The sequence below is a fragment of the Protopterus annectens genome, chromosome 17.part0 (genome assembly GCF_019279795.1).
Source record: "Protopterus annectens isolate FY-2018-M chromosome 17.part0, PAN1.0, whole genome shotgun sequence".
Lineage (NCBI taxonomy): Eukaryota > Metazoa > Chordata > Ceratodontiformes > Protopteridae > Protopterus > Protopterus annectens.
Window position 1 is genome coordinate 126,949,168 of NC_056751.1, and position 19,191 is coordinate 126,968,358.

Below are 19,191 nucleotides of genomic sequence, written 5' to 3' on the forward strand. Positions count from 1 at the left end.
TGCTGTTCAGTCACACTTACCAGTTGGATAATAATATTGCACCATAATAATTGAACACCCTTTGATAAGGGCCTTATTAGTAGCTGATATTAGTGGGTGATGGCAGCTGGTACTACCTTTTAGACTGGGCAGAAAGGGGGTACAGCTGGATAATCTGTGCCAGCCTTCCCCAAGAGTGTCTGTGTGTTTGTATATAACTCGTATCTCAAAGTGTGTGTGTGTGTGTCTCAGCTACTTGGGCAGGGACATGAAGCACTGGTTGGACAGTGAGGGTGCTGGAGGTTTTAGCTTGCCCACTAGGCTGAGATCTGGACCCTATAGCTGTGCCAATGGGGAGTTTTATTGGGGATCTGGAGAGAAAGGGAGAAACCAGCCCCAGACTGACTGTGATTTATGTGTGCTTTTAAGGGAAATTGCACTTTACTGTGTGTGTATTTGTTATCCTTCCCTATGTGGACACCCGTTAGTGGTGAGGATCAATGCTGTTTGATTGCTGGGCCAGTACACGGGCATCGCAATAGGGATTAAAGATAGTTATGAGACCTGTGATTATTACATGTTCAATGACAACACTAACACTATAGACTGTGTAACTGTGACAATAAAAACAACCCTGGAATATATAACAATTGTCGGAGTGCATAGACCACCAAAATCAAATGCTGATGACCTACAGGAATTCATGCATTTCTTGTATGAAACACAGGAGGGAAGAATAATATTATCTGGGAACTTAAATTTACCAGAAACAGACTGGAATAATATTGATTCAACAACATTATTAAGGAAATTATTCAAAACATATGTTCAGGAACAACAACTGCTTCAGATTGTTAAAAAACCTACCAGGGAACGGATTATACTAGACATTGATTGTGTTCCTAAAGAAATTACTGTTACTTCAAGTCAAGTTTTACCACCGTTGATGTGCAGTGATCATGGGGTTATAAAGGTTAATTTGTTGTTAGATAAGTCTGCCAAACTGAAATCTAAACCAATGCATAGAAAATTAATTACAGATTATATATAAGCAAAACAGTCACTATGTAAAACTAACTAGAGTGATGTGTTCAGTGGAAAACTGCAGATGGAATGTGGAAAGCTTTGAAAGTAAAATTGTTTGAGTACAAAAAAAATGTTTAACATCAAGATCTAGCCCTACAACATCAGGAGGATATATGTCCTTAAAAACAAGTTACTTGAATAAGGTGAGAGACAAAAAAATATAAAAAAATGGAAGGGAGGTCAAACTACAAATTTGAAAACTAAAACAAACAACCTGGACAAACAAATTAAGCATTGCATGAGACTAGATCGAGAAAAATTGGAAGAAAATTTATATAAAGATATTGACCATAATAGGAAACCTTTTTGTAGATACATAAGATGTGGAAGGAGTAAAGATATACAACTTGATAAACTGTGTGTAGATTATAAAATTTATTCTCAGACACAGCAGATTATAGAGATATTTACAAAATCTGATGGAAAACAGTTTGGCTCCACAAATGGGGTAATAAGTCATCCTAGTGACATCCAGGTAACCTCAGGTACTAGAATCAATTTAGATTACATTGAAAAAGAACTGTGCAATCTGGTCCAAACAAAGCACATGGAGGAGGTGAAATTAGTAATAATGACCTGATAGCTCTTCAGCAAGAACTTACAGTACCATTATATTTATTATTTACTAGGTCAAATAAATATGGGGAGATTCCTCAAGATTGGAAGCATGCATTTATTAAACCTGTCTTTAAGAGTAAGGGGAGTAGGACAAATCCAGAGTCATATAGACCCTTAAGTCTACTTTCATGTTATGGAAAAATAATGGAGAAGGTAATATTGGATAAGTTACTGTCAGAACTGGATAGGTTGGGACTTGAAACCATATATCAGTATGCATATGTTGAAAATTGATCTATTACCACATGTAACATGATGTTCTATAACAATATAATAACAGCTATGAATGAAAAATTGTGCTGTGATTTAATTCACATAGATTTAACTTCAGCATTTGACAGGGTCATACACAAAACATTGATCAATAAATTAGTACAACTAGGTGTTGATGTACTCTTGATAAGATGGATAGCTGCATGGCTTACAAATAGGACATGGCAAGTATCATACAACAATTGGACAGGTGACATTCTTGGTTACAGTCAGGGTGTTCCACAGGGCTCTGTTCCAGGCCCTTACTTATTTAGATTGTATCTTTCAAACCTAACTTCTTCATCTGAGGTGTTCTACAATCTATATACAGATGACCTGAAATTGGGCAAACTGATCACATGTGTTACAGATAAGGCATGTTTGCAAAAGAACTTGACTAAATTGACCATTTGGGCACAGGAGAATAATATGCTGATAAATACATCAAAACCCAAGCATATGAGATTTGGGAGACATATATTGATAGGTGAATGTTTAATACATCACACAATGATTGAAACTGTAGACTCATTTATGGATCTGGGTATATGGGTAGATCCATCTATGAGTTTTTCTAATCATATCAACCAATTGGTTAATGATAGTTATAGAACAGTAGGTTGAATAAATATATTTATAAAGTCTAGGAAATCAGAAATGACGAAGTCATTGTTTATTAGTTACACGAGACCCAAACTTGAGTATGGAATAACAATACAGAAAGCTTATAAGAAAACAAGCATTAGTAAACTGGATAGAGTACAGCAGAAATATACAAAGGGCATCAGCATCCGTGGATGCAAAAATTTAAGTTATTATAAAAGAATAAAATATCCAAACTTGTACAATGTCTCATATAGACATCTAAGAGGAGATCAGGTATATAGGGCATTTAGAGACAACTAGCTCTGGGAAAGTTTGGGTTATCAAAAAGTAGTAGAAAATCATTAAACAATCTATGTTGAAGATTCTATAGGAATGAGAAGTTTACTAATTGGGTCTCTGACAGAATAGCTGATGCATGGAACATTAAAGCAAACACTAGTTTAGATATTTTTAAGAACAGTCTGGACATTATGAGAACAAGTGTTCTGGTATATTGGCAGGCTAGAAGGGCATTAATGCATGTGCTTGAAATATTTGTATGTATGTATGTTTACCTGCCCAGCATGTCAAGGCAGCTAGAATGATTCAGGAATGATAATCAGCTGAGACCTAATTAACATATCCAACATATCCAGAGGGGTTATTCTATACTATATAACAAGAACCTGGGGCTAAGGAACTTATATCGGGCTGCTTAGTTTTTGAAGTGTTACCAAACAAAACCGTTGCAGACCACACAACTTTTGGATATGTGATACTTTTTGAAGAAATGTCTGACATTTTCACAGTATGTAATGTTCTTTACAATTACTGCTTACAAGTTTACAGTTGTTTATTTCCGTTATCCTTTATTTCTATTTCATGTGGTTCTGGTAACAGTCTGAGTATGTTTAGACATGTCTGGCTTATAGCAGCTTATGTGAGTTAGTGATACATTAAAAACTGTTCTCAGCTTATGCTGTTCTATCTGCATAATAGTTGTTTGTTTGGCTATTCTTCTATGTCCATGACATCACAGTGTTTGCTCAGTTCTGTAATCATATGCTTTATCCATTTTTGAGTGGGGGTCATATGGGGATTTTACAGGTCTTCCAATGATATACTTCAGAACTGTTTTTTTATGTTTTAAATGCTGATGCCTATATAATGAATACTTTCTCCCCAGTATTAGATTAGTCTGTAAGCCCCCACCCTCTGTTATGTTGACTAAGCCTGATATACTGCTTTCCTTTCTCCATTATACCAGAGATATGTCACCAAAATCAAAAACAAGGGGGCCAGTCTCACAGAAACATCAATTCTCTGAAGCTGTAGATGAGGTCATAGTCCAGGCCCTCCATCTCCGTGGGACATGGCTCAGAGATCCTCATTTTACTGACAAGCCCTTCCATGATCATGTCTGGCAGCAAGTTGAAGATGATGTGAATGCTGTGGCTGACCACAGTCATGATTACAAGAGCATCAGACATCGGGCCAGTGATATGAGAAAGATGGCTATTAGAGCCAAGGTAGTCACACAAGAGCAAAGAACTACTGGGGGTGAGTCTTCTACTGAACTGCCACTCATTGAGATGGAGGAGTTCCAGTTGGCTGTAAGGGATCCAGGCAGCCCAGAAGAGTTCCACAGTGCTGTTATGGATGTTGGGGCGGAGGTGGGGGACAACCAAAGGATTTTAACTAATGATGCTCCAGGTATGCCATTCAAATATATACCAACTATTTAAAGTTTAAGGCTTCTCTTAAGTTGTCTTAAATGTTATGATCATAATTTGTTTATTTTATTTATTAACATTTGTTTACTGAGAAAGTCTAACTGGACCTATTGTGCTCATTTTCAGTGGAGGCCTGGGGAGAAAAGCTCCACAATCACAAATTAAAAAAGGCAACTTGACAGAAAATACTTCATTTAGACTCTTGAGTTTTTATATATATATATATATATATATATATATATATATATATATATATATATATATATATATATATATATAAATAACAATTATAACAAATAACATAACTGGAAAAATGCAAAATGCAATGCAGTAATCTTAAAGGAAATCTAAAGTAATGCATCACCATCACATTGCCTGAAGATCATAATCAAAGTAACATCACATTTGTACTGTAGTTTAGAGAGAGCTAAACAGCAATTTATCAGCCAGATCAGGTGTCTAGAAAGTAAAAAAAAAACAAAACATATTACCTCTGTCAACTTCAATTTGTGTATCTGGGGACATATGGTATTGAGGTACAACTACCACGTGTGCATGGTACTGGCATACTTTTTTCTCTAGTTATATATACATTACAGTAAAGGTTATTTGCATTTGCATGTTTTGCTGCTTTCTGTAGTTGTAGGTAGTATATTGTAATCATCTTTTTGTATTTCTTCTATTTTTCTTTTTTTTTTTTTTTTATAATCACAGGTGAGGCTGGCACCAGCACTATGGAGCTTCCCCTTCCTGATATTGCAGGATTGGTAGCCTCTGACAAGGATGGTGGTGATGAACAGACACAGTCTGGGATTGCAGATGGTATGTCTGACATGGAGAGTGTGACTCCCACATACCCTCCCCACAGTCTCATCTCACTCATTATTCCTACACATAATCATGACACAGAACCATCTGAGAGTGGACAAGTTGATGGGGACATGGCATTAAAAGTCCTGACATTTCAATAAAAGAACAAAAATTTACCTGAAAATCCCAAAGTATAGAAAAGTCCATAGCTGTTGGTTGCTCATTTCTTGGTACTGTCTTTCTGGGAATGCTCCCAAAAGGTACTCCCATTAACAACTGTTCAGAAAATATGGAAACAGAGATCTTTAGTGCAGTCTGACAACACAAGAAATAAAATGAAGCTCCTAAGCAAAGCTATAACTGCAACATACGTTAATTACTATAGATCAATCATCAAAAATGATATTGCTTCATTTAGGGTTCATTTTGTACATTCAAAACTATGAATATTATAAATTTGAGAATATGAGACATTTCACATTGGTAACAAAATGGCTTTGTGACATCTTCTTGACTCCTTAGCTGAACTACAAATCAAAACCATCCTTAAAACCATAAAAAAAAAAAAAAACAAGCATATGAACTTCTACCTCTGTGGATGGATCTACTTGAATATAACAAATCCATGTTCACTGAATGCCAGTCTGCCTCTCTTGTGCTGTCACAACTATACTTGCCATACAGTATGAATGACTGTGGAACTTGAACTACATATAACGGTACTTACAGTGAATTTCTAAAAGGAAAGATAAAGTGAATAATGGGGTTTTGCAATTGGATAATGTCCCTTGGCATTCCACATGCTCTAAAATTCAATATAACAACTGCAAGATCATACTTACATAGTGAACAGGGAACACCTGTATTCGTTCTCCCCCAGCACTGTATAATCTCAGGGTTATGACATTTAAGATCAAGAAAGCGGAGTGAAGCCCTCAATGTGAGAAGATTGGAGGGGCTTTTCCCCTTAAAAAATTATTCAGAGTAAGTAGGGTTATTCTTTTCAAGTTTTAGAACAAAACCAAAACACTCAGAATGGAAAAACTACAGGCCTTGAATAAAGGTTAAGTACTTCCATACTTTAACAGCAGAGATGAGGTCATAACTATTAACAGACATTCAACTTTATTCAACTTTATTTAAGGTTTTTGTTTTCTGTTTCATTAGTCTTAATACCATGCAGTGCTACATTTCATTATCTTTTTTCTTATTCTAGGTTTTGCTTTGTTAATATTTTAGTTTCTGACTGTTTTTTTTTTTCTTAAACTGCATTGTTCAATTGAGATGGATTAGTGAACTGAAGTGTAATGAATATAGCTTCACTATATTCAAGTAAAACCAGATATAATCATAAGGCTAAACACACCAACTTCGATATGCTACCACGCATGTGCTGAGAAACAACCTCGGTTCATGCAAAATCTAAAAACTAAAAAAAAAAAAATCACAAAACATTCTTTTCTGCAAAGGGGCAAACCCCACCCCACTGTATCCCCCATATGGGGGACTGTGCCCCAAACACCCCCTGCCAATTATATATATACTAACTCCAAGAATGCACAAAATTGGGGTAAAAGCATATTCCCCAACCCTGGGAATTGTACAATCCTGCACAACCGTCAACTATCTGCTTTGTTGACCAAATGCAGTCAACTAAACAGCTGTCAACCACACATGCATGCACGCACACACACACACACACACACACACACACACACACACACACACACACACACACACACACAAAATCTCTCTATATAGATAGATGTGTGTGTGTGTGTGTGTGTCTGTGTGTGTGTGTGTGTGTGTGTGTGTGTGTGTGTGTGTGTGTGTGTGTGTGTGTGTGTGTGTGTGCGTGTGTGTGTGTGTGTGTGTGTGTGTGTGTGTGTGTGTGTGTGTGTGTGTGTGTGTGCATAATAATAAAATAATACTGTCTTTAAGGATATTTTAAACACCAGCTATGGTACCTTAATCAATCACTTACTATTAGACAACTCAGTCTTATATTAGGTCACCTTAATAAATATTTGTTAATTGTTTACAGCCATCTATAACACTTTTAATAACTACAGTGACAAAATGATCACTGTGAGACATGAATACAGTTGAAAATCCTACGATGAAACTAAATGGTAGAGTTAAAAAAATCAATTATTAAACTAAAATAAAAGCACATAAAAAGCCTTTAAAATTTACATAACACATTGTGACAAAGTGAAGGTCAATTGTTTTGAAAAAAGAACTCCCAATCAAAAGAAACAAAATTTCATTCAGTGTTAAGCTTAATAAGGTGGGTGATAACAAGGCTTTTTCCAACAATTTCTGAAAAATGATAAAGAAGGAACAAGAATGAAATGTGGTAGATCAAAATGGTATCACCATAAAAGTGAACAGGCCTAGCTAATACACTAGCATACAGATCTGGGGTAAAGTACAGGTCACAAATGGAAACTCCATTTATTCTTTGTCCCTGCAGCAAGATCATGGTTGAAATTCAAAGGTCAAAAGTCAAAGTAAACTTTATTGTCATTCAGACCCACATCTCAGTGCAAGCTAAATGAAATTTCATTGCTTCGCGCTCTATGTGCAGACAATACATATAAATATAACATATATAATAAGAAAGAAAAAACATTTATAACATTTTGACATAACACTAGGACATAATCACATTTGTTGTATCTCTAACTATTAGCAGCACTGAGTATTGCACAGGTAGATATACTGCAGAGTTGAGACTTGAGCAAAAAGACTAGAACATTTTCAATTGCACGGAATGTAACTTGTTCTATGAGCTACTGCACAAAATTAAGACACTTACAATGAGTTATTGACAAGTGTGAAGAACCTAACAGTGGGTTAATTGCACTTTAATAAAAGAGATTCCCTTCAGACTGTATGGCCACTGACTAGGTGACCTGTTGGCTTGCATTGCTACTCAAGTTTACTAGTCTGATAGCCTGAGGAAAGAAGCTATTTCTGAATCTTGTTGTTTTGCATCATATACTTCTGTAGCGTTTGCTCAAAGTGAAGCAGAAGAACAGTCCCTGAGCTGGGTGGGTTTGGTCTCTGACAATCTTTTTAGCTCTACCGAAACATTGTGCCAAGTGCAAGTCCTGTTTAGATGGAAGCATGGACCTGGTGATCCTTTCTGACACCTTCATCACCCTTTGGAGAGCCTTACAATCTGCCATCTTGCAGTTCTCATACCATACTGTGATACTGCTTGTCAGGATACTTTCAATGGTGCCTGTGTAGGAGGTTGTGAGGATCGAAGATGGAAGGTTTTCTCTCTTCAACCTGCACAGGAAGTGGAGCCTTTGTTGTGCATTTTTTGACAATATGATTTGTGTTAATGGACCATGTCAAGTCAGCAATTTGGTGCTGTTCAAGTTTCTCCCTTGATTGTGAGAGGGGGATGTGCCTCATGGTTTTTCATGAAGCCCACTATCACCTCTTTGGTTTTCTTTATGTTCAGAGGCAGGTTGTTGTTGTCACACCAGTCAGTCAGCTGCTTCACCTCCTCCCTGCCTACTGTTTCATCACCATTGATGATTAAGCCTACTACTGTAGTGTTATCCACAAATTTGATGATACGATTTGAGTTGTTCCTAGCTGCGCAGTCATGGGTCAGCATGGTGAATAGCAGAGGACTGAGGGCACATCCTTGAGGGACTCTCATGCTCAGTGTAGTGTTTTCTGAGGTGTTATTGCCTATGCTCACTCTTTGTACTCTGTCAATGAGGAAGTCCAAATTCCAGTTGCACATGGGAGTACTGACACCCAAATGAATCAGTTTGTTTATCAGATGTTGTGGTATACATGTGTTAAAGGCAGAGCTGAAGTCAATGTATAATAGTCAGACATAACAGTTCTTGTTTTCCAGGTGAGCCATGGATGTATGCAGTGCCAGTAAAATGGCATCTGCAGTGGAGCTGTTCATCCTATAAGCAAACTGGAGTGGGATCCAGTCCTACAGGGAGATTTACTGTCAAACAGTCTTTGACCAGTCACCTGGCTTAGAGTTATGTGAACATCGGCTGAGTTGAGGCAGAGTACTACTTTATTTTCCATCAAAAATGGGTATTTCTGTCCTCATTAAGACCAGAAACACCAGTTCCAGGAGACCAGTATAAGATACCAGGAAGCATGATTTGTGCAGGCAAAATAGCCCTTATGCACATTCTTAATACAGCATTAGAAGATAGCAATGTCCCCAACTTGAAGCAGGTTGCTATGGTCCCAAGTCGCAAACTCTAATAATTATAGATTAATCAGCCTCACAAGAATATTTGCAAGTTTATAAAGACAGTCAATGTAGAACACATTCAAACAGACAGAGGGAACCTCAGTAAGTATTAACAAAAGTTGATTTTTGTATGCCTAACCTCATATGAGAGTAGGATGAAGGTTTATCTGGCCATGCAGTTTACTTACATCTAGCTAAAGCATAACATCATACATAAACGTAGGGATCTGAAGGTCAATAATAACATATGAAATTGGGTCCACAATCAGCTACATGGTCATACACAACCGGTAAGAATAGGAAGGCTCCTGTTCTTAACATCCCTGTAACCAGTGGTGGTCCTCAAGGCTCTGTCCTGCAGCCACTCCTTTTGGCATCTTTTTCTCAAATGACAAAAATGACTCCAGTGGTTGGCACACCAAATATGCAGATAACTGCAAACTTGGGAAGATTGTCCTTAATCCCACTGACACCACATGCATTTAAACAACCCTTTACATTACACAAGTGCTGTAGTAGAAAAGACCTTACCTTTAAAGTAAAAAAAAAAATACAGCATTCTGGAATTAGGTACCACCCCAACAGCTTTATACACTACTGATGGACAGCAGCTAAGTTGACAAAATAGTAAAAGACCTTGAGTCTTTCCAGATGATGACTTTTTATTTGATACCCCAATAGCCTCTTATCATCCACAAAGCATATGATGTTGCACATCTTATCTTCCATGGAGTTGAGTCATGCCAGAGAAGTAAATGTCTGCCTTTACACAGCTCTAATCATACCAAATATAGAATATTGTGCCCTGTTCTGTAACCTACTTACATGCCATCTGGTGTAGTTGAAGAAGGTACAAAAAATCCTTATAAAGAGGATCAAATTACTTCAAGGCTTGTCTTATAGAAAGTACTACAGCAACTCGTTCTCTCTTTTTAGAGGAGGCTTATACCTGTGTTAAAGGACCTTACTATTCAAAACCATTGGCTTAGAATGTCTCCCTGGTGAATGGAAGACAAGATGACACTCAGCCTCAACAAAAATTACTGCCAGCCATACTCTGAAACATGACAACTTCATATCTAAAACTATTCCACACCTATGGAATAAACTCCTCCTCTCAATTAAGCTCACCCTATCAATGCATGTCTTCAAAAATAAACTGGATGACACCATGGGCCCCAGTAAGTTCTAGCGTGGGATTCAAGGCACCAAACTCTTCAATTACTGATGGGTCTTGTGTTTGTTCACCAAATGTATGAACCTATGAACATAAGAACCAAAAAATTCATAGGCAAAATACATAGGCATGAACTTGCCAACTGTGCACAGCAGGCTCTCACTTTTCTTATCTTAGTCCACTGACTACTCAAAGAGGAAAGTAGAAACTGACTGATTTAACTTCTGTGCTTATTTTTAAACTGAAAGGAATAATTCTGCTTGAAGTACCAGAGGGGTATACTAGACTGAGTTAGCACTTGTTAATATTTGGTTAACCCAGTTGCTTTAGACAAATTCCACCTTCTTGCATTTGGAAAGAAGTTTTGTCACTTTACTTCATGCTTGGTTATAATCTTAAATCTAAATAACTTTCCCAAAGCAAAATTGTTTAGATAATCAGGGAGTTGTAACCTCAAACACAATAGTGTGTGTGTGTGTGTGTGTGTGTGTGTGTGTGTGTGTGTGTGTGTGTGTGTGTGTGTGTGTGTGTGTGTGTGTGTGTGTGTGTGTGTGTGTGTGTGTGTGTGTGTGTGTGGTGTGTGTGTGTGTGTGTGTGTGTGTGTGTGTGTGTGTGTGTGTGTGTGTGTGTGTGTGTGTGTGTGTGTGTGTGTGTGTGTGTGTGTGTGTGTGTGTGTGTGTAATAAAGAGAGAGAGAGAGAATCAGTTTCATTTTCATAGACCTGATGCATAGGTTTTGCAGGTACTTACCAGGCTATTGGTCCATGAGGATCTTTAGAAGTTTAGCCATACATTCCCATGAAGTTTTTTAGACCATATATTTGAAGTACGAATAAGACAGAGACAAGCAGAACATTTATGTGCGTCCCCTATACACAAAAGACAAGGGTGCTAAACCAGGGATGATATTGTGGTTATCCATCCATTCATTCATATCACTTTTGAATAGTGTATGAAAAGTACTTTGCATTATGTGTAGAGGAAGACAATTCCAAAGTGGTATTCACAGTGATGCATATCTATCCCTCCAGCATGCTATATTAATGTTGCAGAAGAGATTTAGATCTCTTAAACTGGTGCTTATGTCCCTATTAGACTCATAAAATGTACATTAGGTTTGACAGGATAGGGTCTTTTGAGGCTTTGTTAGTAAGGCAGAGATCACCCTTAATAGCCTGTAGGACACCAAGAAGGTGGGCAAGGCTTTGAGACAGTCTGCATAGTTTTTATGATTGACACCCTGATTTTTCTCAGCAAGAAAGTATTGTGAGCATTCAAATTCTGTCAAATGTTTGGATAGGTACATATCAAAGGGGTCATTATACTTAATGATCAGCCTGATGAATGTGGAATACAGTGAAATTATCACATCCCTGTACCTGGATGCCATACCATTAGTAATAAGCTGTGCAAGAAAAAAGCACTGTCTTACAATAGTGGATAAGTAGTGATGGAAGAGCATGTCCTTATCTACATAGCCTCCCAGGTATCTAACTACTGAATCAATTTTCATGGGTGTGTTGGCAATGTTACAAGGGATTTCCTGCTTGAAGAAGGATTCTGTTATACAGTTCCTGGCATTTAGTTTTAGACCATGGTCTTGACACTCACTATTGTTTTGGGAAAGGCACGCTTAGAGGATCTTGGTGTCCCTTGGGGAGTTTATGATGGCACCAAGTTTATAGTCATCTACACACTTGGTCAGCCATAAACCTTTAGCAGTAGTTTTGATCTCTGTGATATAAATGCCAAAGAAGAGCCACCCAAACACTGAATCCTGGGATAAACCACTAAAGACAGGTCATTTGTAGGAGCAGCTCACCCTTATTTCCTGGGCTCTATTTATGAGCCAGTTTGCTATTCAATGAGTTATATAGGGATTGCCATTTAGCTGATGTAATTTATCTATGATAACTGAGTGTGGGATAGTGTTTAACACCTTTGCAAGGTCTAGATATACAGTGTGTATGGATTTAGCCTCGTCCATTGCTTCAGTAACCTTCTCAAAAAAGCCAACCAGCTTAGGTAGGCAGGATCTGCCCTTAATCTGAACAGGCTTGTGTATACAGTTTTTGCTGAAAAAAAATATTTGTTTTGTACAGTTTTTAACATTCTACATTTTTTGTTGAATTCTTACTGGAAAAAGGACTGCAGGTTTATAAATTCCTTTTTACATATTTGTTGCATCTATACTGGATCATAGGAGGTTACTTGGCTAACAGCCCTAGAGCCTTTTTCAGCCTAGCCAGTCATGCCTCAAAGAACTGAAAAAAGCAATTGCAAGTTTTATACAACCTTTCACATTTTCCATCTTTGTTGACTCTTGACTGAAAAAACACAAATTGTGTATAGTTTTCCACAGTTGTTCCCTGATTTTGTTTCCTTGGGACTATCCCAAATGCACAGCATGGGTTAACTGTGCAGTCTTTTAGTTATAATTCTCATTTCATTATCTTGAAAGTTCATGTCCATTTGCATTATTCTTACCACTCCTATGCTACCATGGACATTTGGTTCCTTTGTCTATGTGGTGCTCCACCAGCTGGATACACCGTAGAAGAACAGTAAACATGCCCCCAAACCCCAGCAGTACTGCTCTGATTTCCTGAACCTGAGTACAGCTAGCAGTTTTGAAAGCACTGCCTCATCCAGATCAAGCCTCACTAAGAAGGTCTGCCATAAACATCCCCTTTCACTTCCCCTATAACCCTCTGAAGATACTAAGTACCAGTGTCTCCTTATCATGGTAGGGCTTCATTATGTTAACATGACTGAGTTTGTTTCTGCCTCCTACCTGGCAGTTCTGTAACATCATTAATATTGCTTACCTTTCATACAAAAGAGTTAGCCCTCCCATGTTGCCTGCAGCTTATTTTGTTGTACAGGAATATGCACCTTCACCTATTGTCCACTGTGTTTTCTCTGGCTTTAGCTGTCCATTCATACCAAACATTTTGTTGCTGTTGTGCTTTTTCTAGATGCTCTTGAGACAATGCCATGAGCTCCCAAGCCTGCTCTTAAAGTTTGGGATGTGCCTTGTGATAGACTCCTTTTAATAATAATGTTTACCCTCCCAATTATCACATATTAAATGAAAGGGTCCCTTCACCGTGTGACTGTAAAGTAGTTCAGGTAAGGAAAAAACTTGTGTAGTCAGGAGGCACCTCTCTTTATGCATAGATGAGGCAGGTACATTCGACTCCCCCTTAAACTGTTCTGTGAATGCTGTCAATGTGGTCTTTAGAGTAGTGCTAAACCTCTTCTTAAGACCATTTGGTTATAGATGGTAGGGATAGTCTTTATCTGTTTTATCACACAATGCTTCACAAGTTTAGCAAGACTGAAATTAAATTAGCACCTCTGTCTGTCAGTGCTTGTGAGGAAACTCCACTCTTCTGAATATTTATAACTAAGCATTTGCCACCTTTTCTGCCTCAATAGAGGGCAGCTGCACTGAGTCAGAGTAACTAGTAGCATAGTCAACCACTACCAAGGTACTCACACCTTTCCCAATACCTGACCAATAATAATTTTGCATACATCTAATTTTTGTGCATTTTATGTGCATATGTTCTGAAAAAGAAATATCATGGATATTGTTAGAAGTCACTAATAGTAGCCCTCCCTGACTCCCCACACAAAAATTGGAGTCTGGTCTCTATACAATAATCCCTTGTCCCAGTCTAGAGGCTCCTCCTACCCTTGGCAGTCAAATGTTTCCTTATCTACCTACATTATGTCTTGTAAGGTAGGATCCAAGAACTGTGACCTTCCTCAGTTTCCCTATTATAAGATGTTTAGTGCCCTTTAACAGCTGTGTCTCAGATTCAGGCTTGCTACTACCATAAAGCCCTACCTCTGAAATTGCCCCTTCCCAAAGAAAGTATAGTAACTACTGATAACTATGGGTGAGATTCTGGCTTGTTACTATTGCCTTACAACTTTCCGCTTTTCAAAGGTAATGCAGCATTTTTAGCTTCTGTGACTCAAATCCAGGCTTGCTACTACTACCTAGTTCTTTCTCCAAAGTACCACATCACCAGCCTATGCTTGAGGTGTGAGCAATGGATGAGTTCACCTACTGTCTTCCCCACAAGCTTGTTTCCATTTCTGGCAGTGTGTAATTACATGCACAAATGGTACTGTATCTCACAATTTTTCCCATTAACACATCTGCAGGAATGACATCAACCACTAGCATCTGATTGCTTTCCTTTCCCCCAGTCCAAATGAATTCTGGCCAATATTACTTGAAAAGGTATCCATCCATTGGACCCAACTGAAGTGGACTAACTAGAAAGTGTTGTCATCTTTTAGCATCTACACGCTTAACAATAGTTACTTCTGATACAGTTTATCTCATGACAATATTTTATGTTCCCTCCACAGGAACAGGGTACAAACCCTTGAGATAATTTGAAACAGTTGTTGTCTGAAGACATCCTTCCACTACAATGGTTCCACCTTTGTTAGCTGCCTTAGGTGGCTTCCCCCGCCATATCACTGTGAACATTAACATCATATCTGCCTCACTTGGTTACACTGGAGATGCCTAACTTCAATATCTTGGCATGTACTGGAATCATTGTCTCCATCTATCTTTGGAGCATGTTGTGACGGCTTGGACCTTGTAGGTTTTCTTTTATCCATATATATATTGCTAAGTAAATCCATCTTGTACAGATGTTTCCTGCTAGCTAGCTAGAGGTCACCCTTTCTGACCATTACCTCAACAGTATTAGACGCCCAGTCTGTCAGCTATGTTCTCATAAACTTAGATAAAGTCCTGTATGCTTGTTTCCTTATGTCTCTCAACATTTGAAAAGTAGCAATTTCAGATATATTCACCCACATGTTAAAATAAGTGCTTAGTTTTGCAATTAAATCACAGACACTGTCCTCCAGTTTTTTCATATACTGTATATATGTTTCACTATAAGCTTCAGATATCAAGCTAAAACATCCATATAAAACATGTTTACCTTTTACTAATCTAGGCAGTCAACATTATTCATTTTATTGATAGTATGCACTGATTCCACATAGTGTAAGTACAGGGGCTAAACATCTCACATATTGCCATTGCCGGACACATGTTCAGATCCCCAAATAAAACTATTAGAATCATTCCCTTATTTTAGTGAGAAAATAATTTATAACTGGACTAGGTATCCAAGCCTGTGCTTTCTCTTCATCTACTTAAATGCACTGGGCAAAGGTTGAGCACCTCCTCTTTCTTCTAACTCCTTTTCCCTGAGTGCAAACTTGGCTTCTCTGTGCTCTTCTCCCTTTCCAGCTCGAGCTGCTTCATTCTGTCAAGATGTCTTGTATCCTGCACTGGTCTCAATTTCCACAGTTCAAGTTGTGTTTTGAGATCTTCGTGGCATGTACTGAATTGCCTTCTTTCTGCATTCACTCAAAGTTTTATAGGAGGGATTAACAATACTCTCTATACTGCTACTATCCTTTTCTGCTTTTTTGATAATATGTAGCCAACAACCAGAGTGCGCTGGCAATTGAAGATCAAAACTTCTGCATACTCATAAAATGGGCCACTTATTCTACTAAGATAGTCTATCTATCAAGCAGTCTCTTTTTGAAACAAACATGCTAATGATTATAATTTACAAGTTTGGTCAATTACTTTATGTACACCAACAAGCAGTCGGCCACAAGCTTTTAAAATTAATAAAATTATTTTCTTAAGGAAATTAGGCAGCATAATTTAAAATGTTAAATATACAGAATCCCTGAGACTGTACAATAACAAGCAGGCATTTTGTCATTAAATTAAATTTGGAACCAGTCAGCTTTGTCAAGTTTCCAAAAACAAAGAATGGTTAATTGAAACTGCATCATTCAGCTGGTTATCAAGCAAGTTAATACATACTCTGCACAATATTGAATAGATGAACAAACTAAGGAAAGGAGAGAAAGAAAGAAGTAATGCAGAAGATGGAGACTGGAAGATTCCACTTAGTTCTTTAAAATCCTGTGATCACAATTTTTTTTCCTGTCCCATAACTCAACAAGATAAAAATAGTATTAAAGGTGTTAACTTACCTCTGGTATTACAACCAATCCAAAAACTAAGCCAAATAGAACCATGTTCAGCCCGTACATCCATCGTAAGAAAATAAAGTAAGAAGCGACAGATGAGCCAAAGTGACCTTCAAGACAGAAAACAAAAACTTCAGGCTACCAGAAATGCATTGCTCACATGGTTTAATGACGTTTAAAAACAGTGGTAACTGAGTATCACATCTTTTAAATCACATGACATTCATATAGAAGTTTAAATACAAAACTATCATAACTGGCACAATTTACAATCTTATTTTTCTGTAGCAATGCTGCAGTTTTGTTTGTCTTTCGGCTTTTTCCCGGTAAGGGGTCGCCACAGCGGAACTCCAGTCCACTAATGATTGGCAGTAGATTTTTATGAAACACCGAGGTACCAGCTCGATGCCAAACCTTCAACGAAGGCACGCCCATTTATGCACGCATGTCTTTCGAATGCTACCCAACCTGGGGGAGGACATGCAGACTCCACACAGAAGGCACTCCCAAGCCACGCCGAGAATTGAACGGTATGTTTTCATAAATGTAATGACTTTCCCCTCTTCATTTGTGATACCTGTAAAAATGAGTCTGCAGTAAGAGGAGATTTAAAAAATGAAAACAATCACTAAATATCAAGTAGCCATATAAAGAAAATAATGTCATCAAAATATTTCTACTCCGTTTTTTACAGCTGTGGAGTCTACCAAGTTATTCCATCCACCCTCTCACTGCCACAGATATATATAAATACCAAGAGCAAAGAAAGTTTTTGCAGGGGGGCAAGCCCACCCACACCCCCTTCTACTTATATATATAAACTCTGAGATCACACTACAGTGAAGGAGAGGGTACATTTCCCAATCCCCACTATAGTGCAATCTGCATTCAAAATGTTGAATTCACAACAGCGAATGTTAGTGTGCATTCGCAGTTGTGAGTTCAACATTTTTTTTCTTTATTCGTAAATCTCTATTTAGAGCATTCGGTCTTTCCAGTTCAAAGCCCAATCGCCCTTTTGATAGTAAACCATATAAATATATATATATATATATATATATATATATATATATATATATATATATATATATATATATGGTTCCCATTCAGAAGCCTGAAACATCATAAGCCTGAAAATTAAAATCCTGAAACCAAAAGCCTGAAAATTCAGAATCCTGAAAACTCAAAATCCTGAAAGCCCAAAATTCTGAAAGACCAAAATCCTGAAACTCAAAATCCTGAAAACACAAAATAGACATACTGATGTCATTGTGGCTTTGCTATTGTTAGCCCTGTGGTGTTAGGTCATGCGTTGGGGTCAGGTAAGTGTGCAGTTGGTTTTATTTTAGGGTTAGGGGCAGTTTAAGTGAGTTAGGGTTAGGACGCAGGTTAGGCATGTATGCAATAGTGACAAATATTGGGGTTAGGGGCGGTTTAAGTGAGTTAGGGTTAGGGCGCGGGTCAGGTGAGTGTGCGATAGTGACGGACCTTAGGGTTAGGGTTAGGGTCAGGGTCAGTTGGTAGATATTAGTGTCTTTATAGTGACATATTAGCATTATTTGTGTTTTCAGGATTTTGGTCTTTCAGGATTTTGGGCTTTCAGGATTTTGAGTTTTCAGGATTCTGAATTTTCAGGCTTTTGGTTTCAGGATTTTGTATATATATATATATATATATATATATATATATATATATATAGGTCTACTTTACAGGACTGAAATATCAAATAACCCACTTTCATAAGACAGAGACCAAAATGCCAAAATTTCACAATCCTGAAATTTCATTTAGCCAACTTTCACATAATCAAACATTCACAATAACGACTGCATTGCTGCTGCATATAATGAGATAACTGTTAAGTCATCCTGTATTAATAGTGTGATATGTCTTTAAATTCTCCTATTAGTTACCAAACACAAGTACAAGTACAGAGGAAGTGTTGCAGGAAATACAATTACTACACTAACCATTAATACTACAGCAACAGCACACTAACCTTTTTAAAACCCAAACATTGTACCAAACCTCACCTACACCCCACCCAACAACCAATACCCCCTAATCCCAAAAATATTCCACTGAATATTCATGACAGTAGCTACAGCACCGACATGAATATTCATTACAGACACTTAAATTTAATAACAACAATTATTATTTTTTTACTTTTACATTTTTCAGGGGGGCTGCACTCCCTGCACCCCACCATGGGGGGGTTCCATCCCCAAACCCCCTGCAACTTAAATATACCAATATACCAACTCCAAGATCACACTACAATGTGGAAATGAGCAGATTTCCTGTTCTGCTCAGCTTGGAGATTCAGCATTTTAAACGTTTAGTCTTCTGAATGTCGATAAAGTGAAGTTTCAATCAAATGAAACTTCCAGTTTTTGGCCTCAGTATTCTGAAAGTCCATCTACCGACATTTCGGTCATGTCAAGTAGACTTATATATATATATATATATATATATATATATATATATATATATCCCCTCCTAGGCTTCCTGGTTTTAAACTTCTTGTATCATCAACCATGAGCAAAACAATCTAGTCAAAACTTCAGTTCACTGAATCATTCAAAGAAAGTGCTATTTACAGGAGGGGCTAGCCCACCTATCCCTATGTGATGGGGCTTT

General features: G+C 37.7%; 1 protein-coding gene across 1 annotated transcript in view; it reads right to left on the bottom strand.

Annotated features, from left to right (window-relative positions):
* TMC2 (transmembrane channel like 2) overlaps window positions 1–19,191 on the bottom strand; it is a 499,206-nt gene that overhangs the window by 404,367 nt on the left and 75,648 nt on the right. The window contains exons 4-5 of the mRNA XM_044058938.1: window positions 16,552–16,658; window positions 5,241–5,339 (exon numbers count right to left, since the gene is read on the bottom strand). Of these exons, the coding sequence (XP_043914873.1) occupies window positions 5,241–5,339; window positions 16,552–16,658 (206 nt within the window). The remainder of the gene's footprint in view (window positions 1–5,240; window positions 5,340–16,551; window positions 16,659–19,191) is intronic.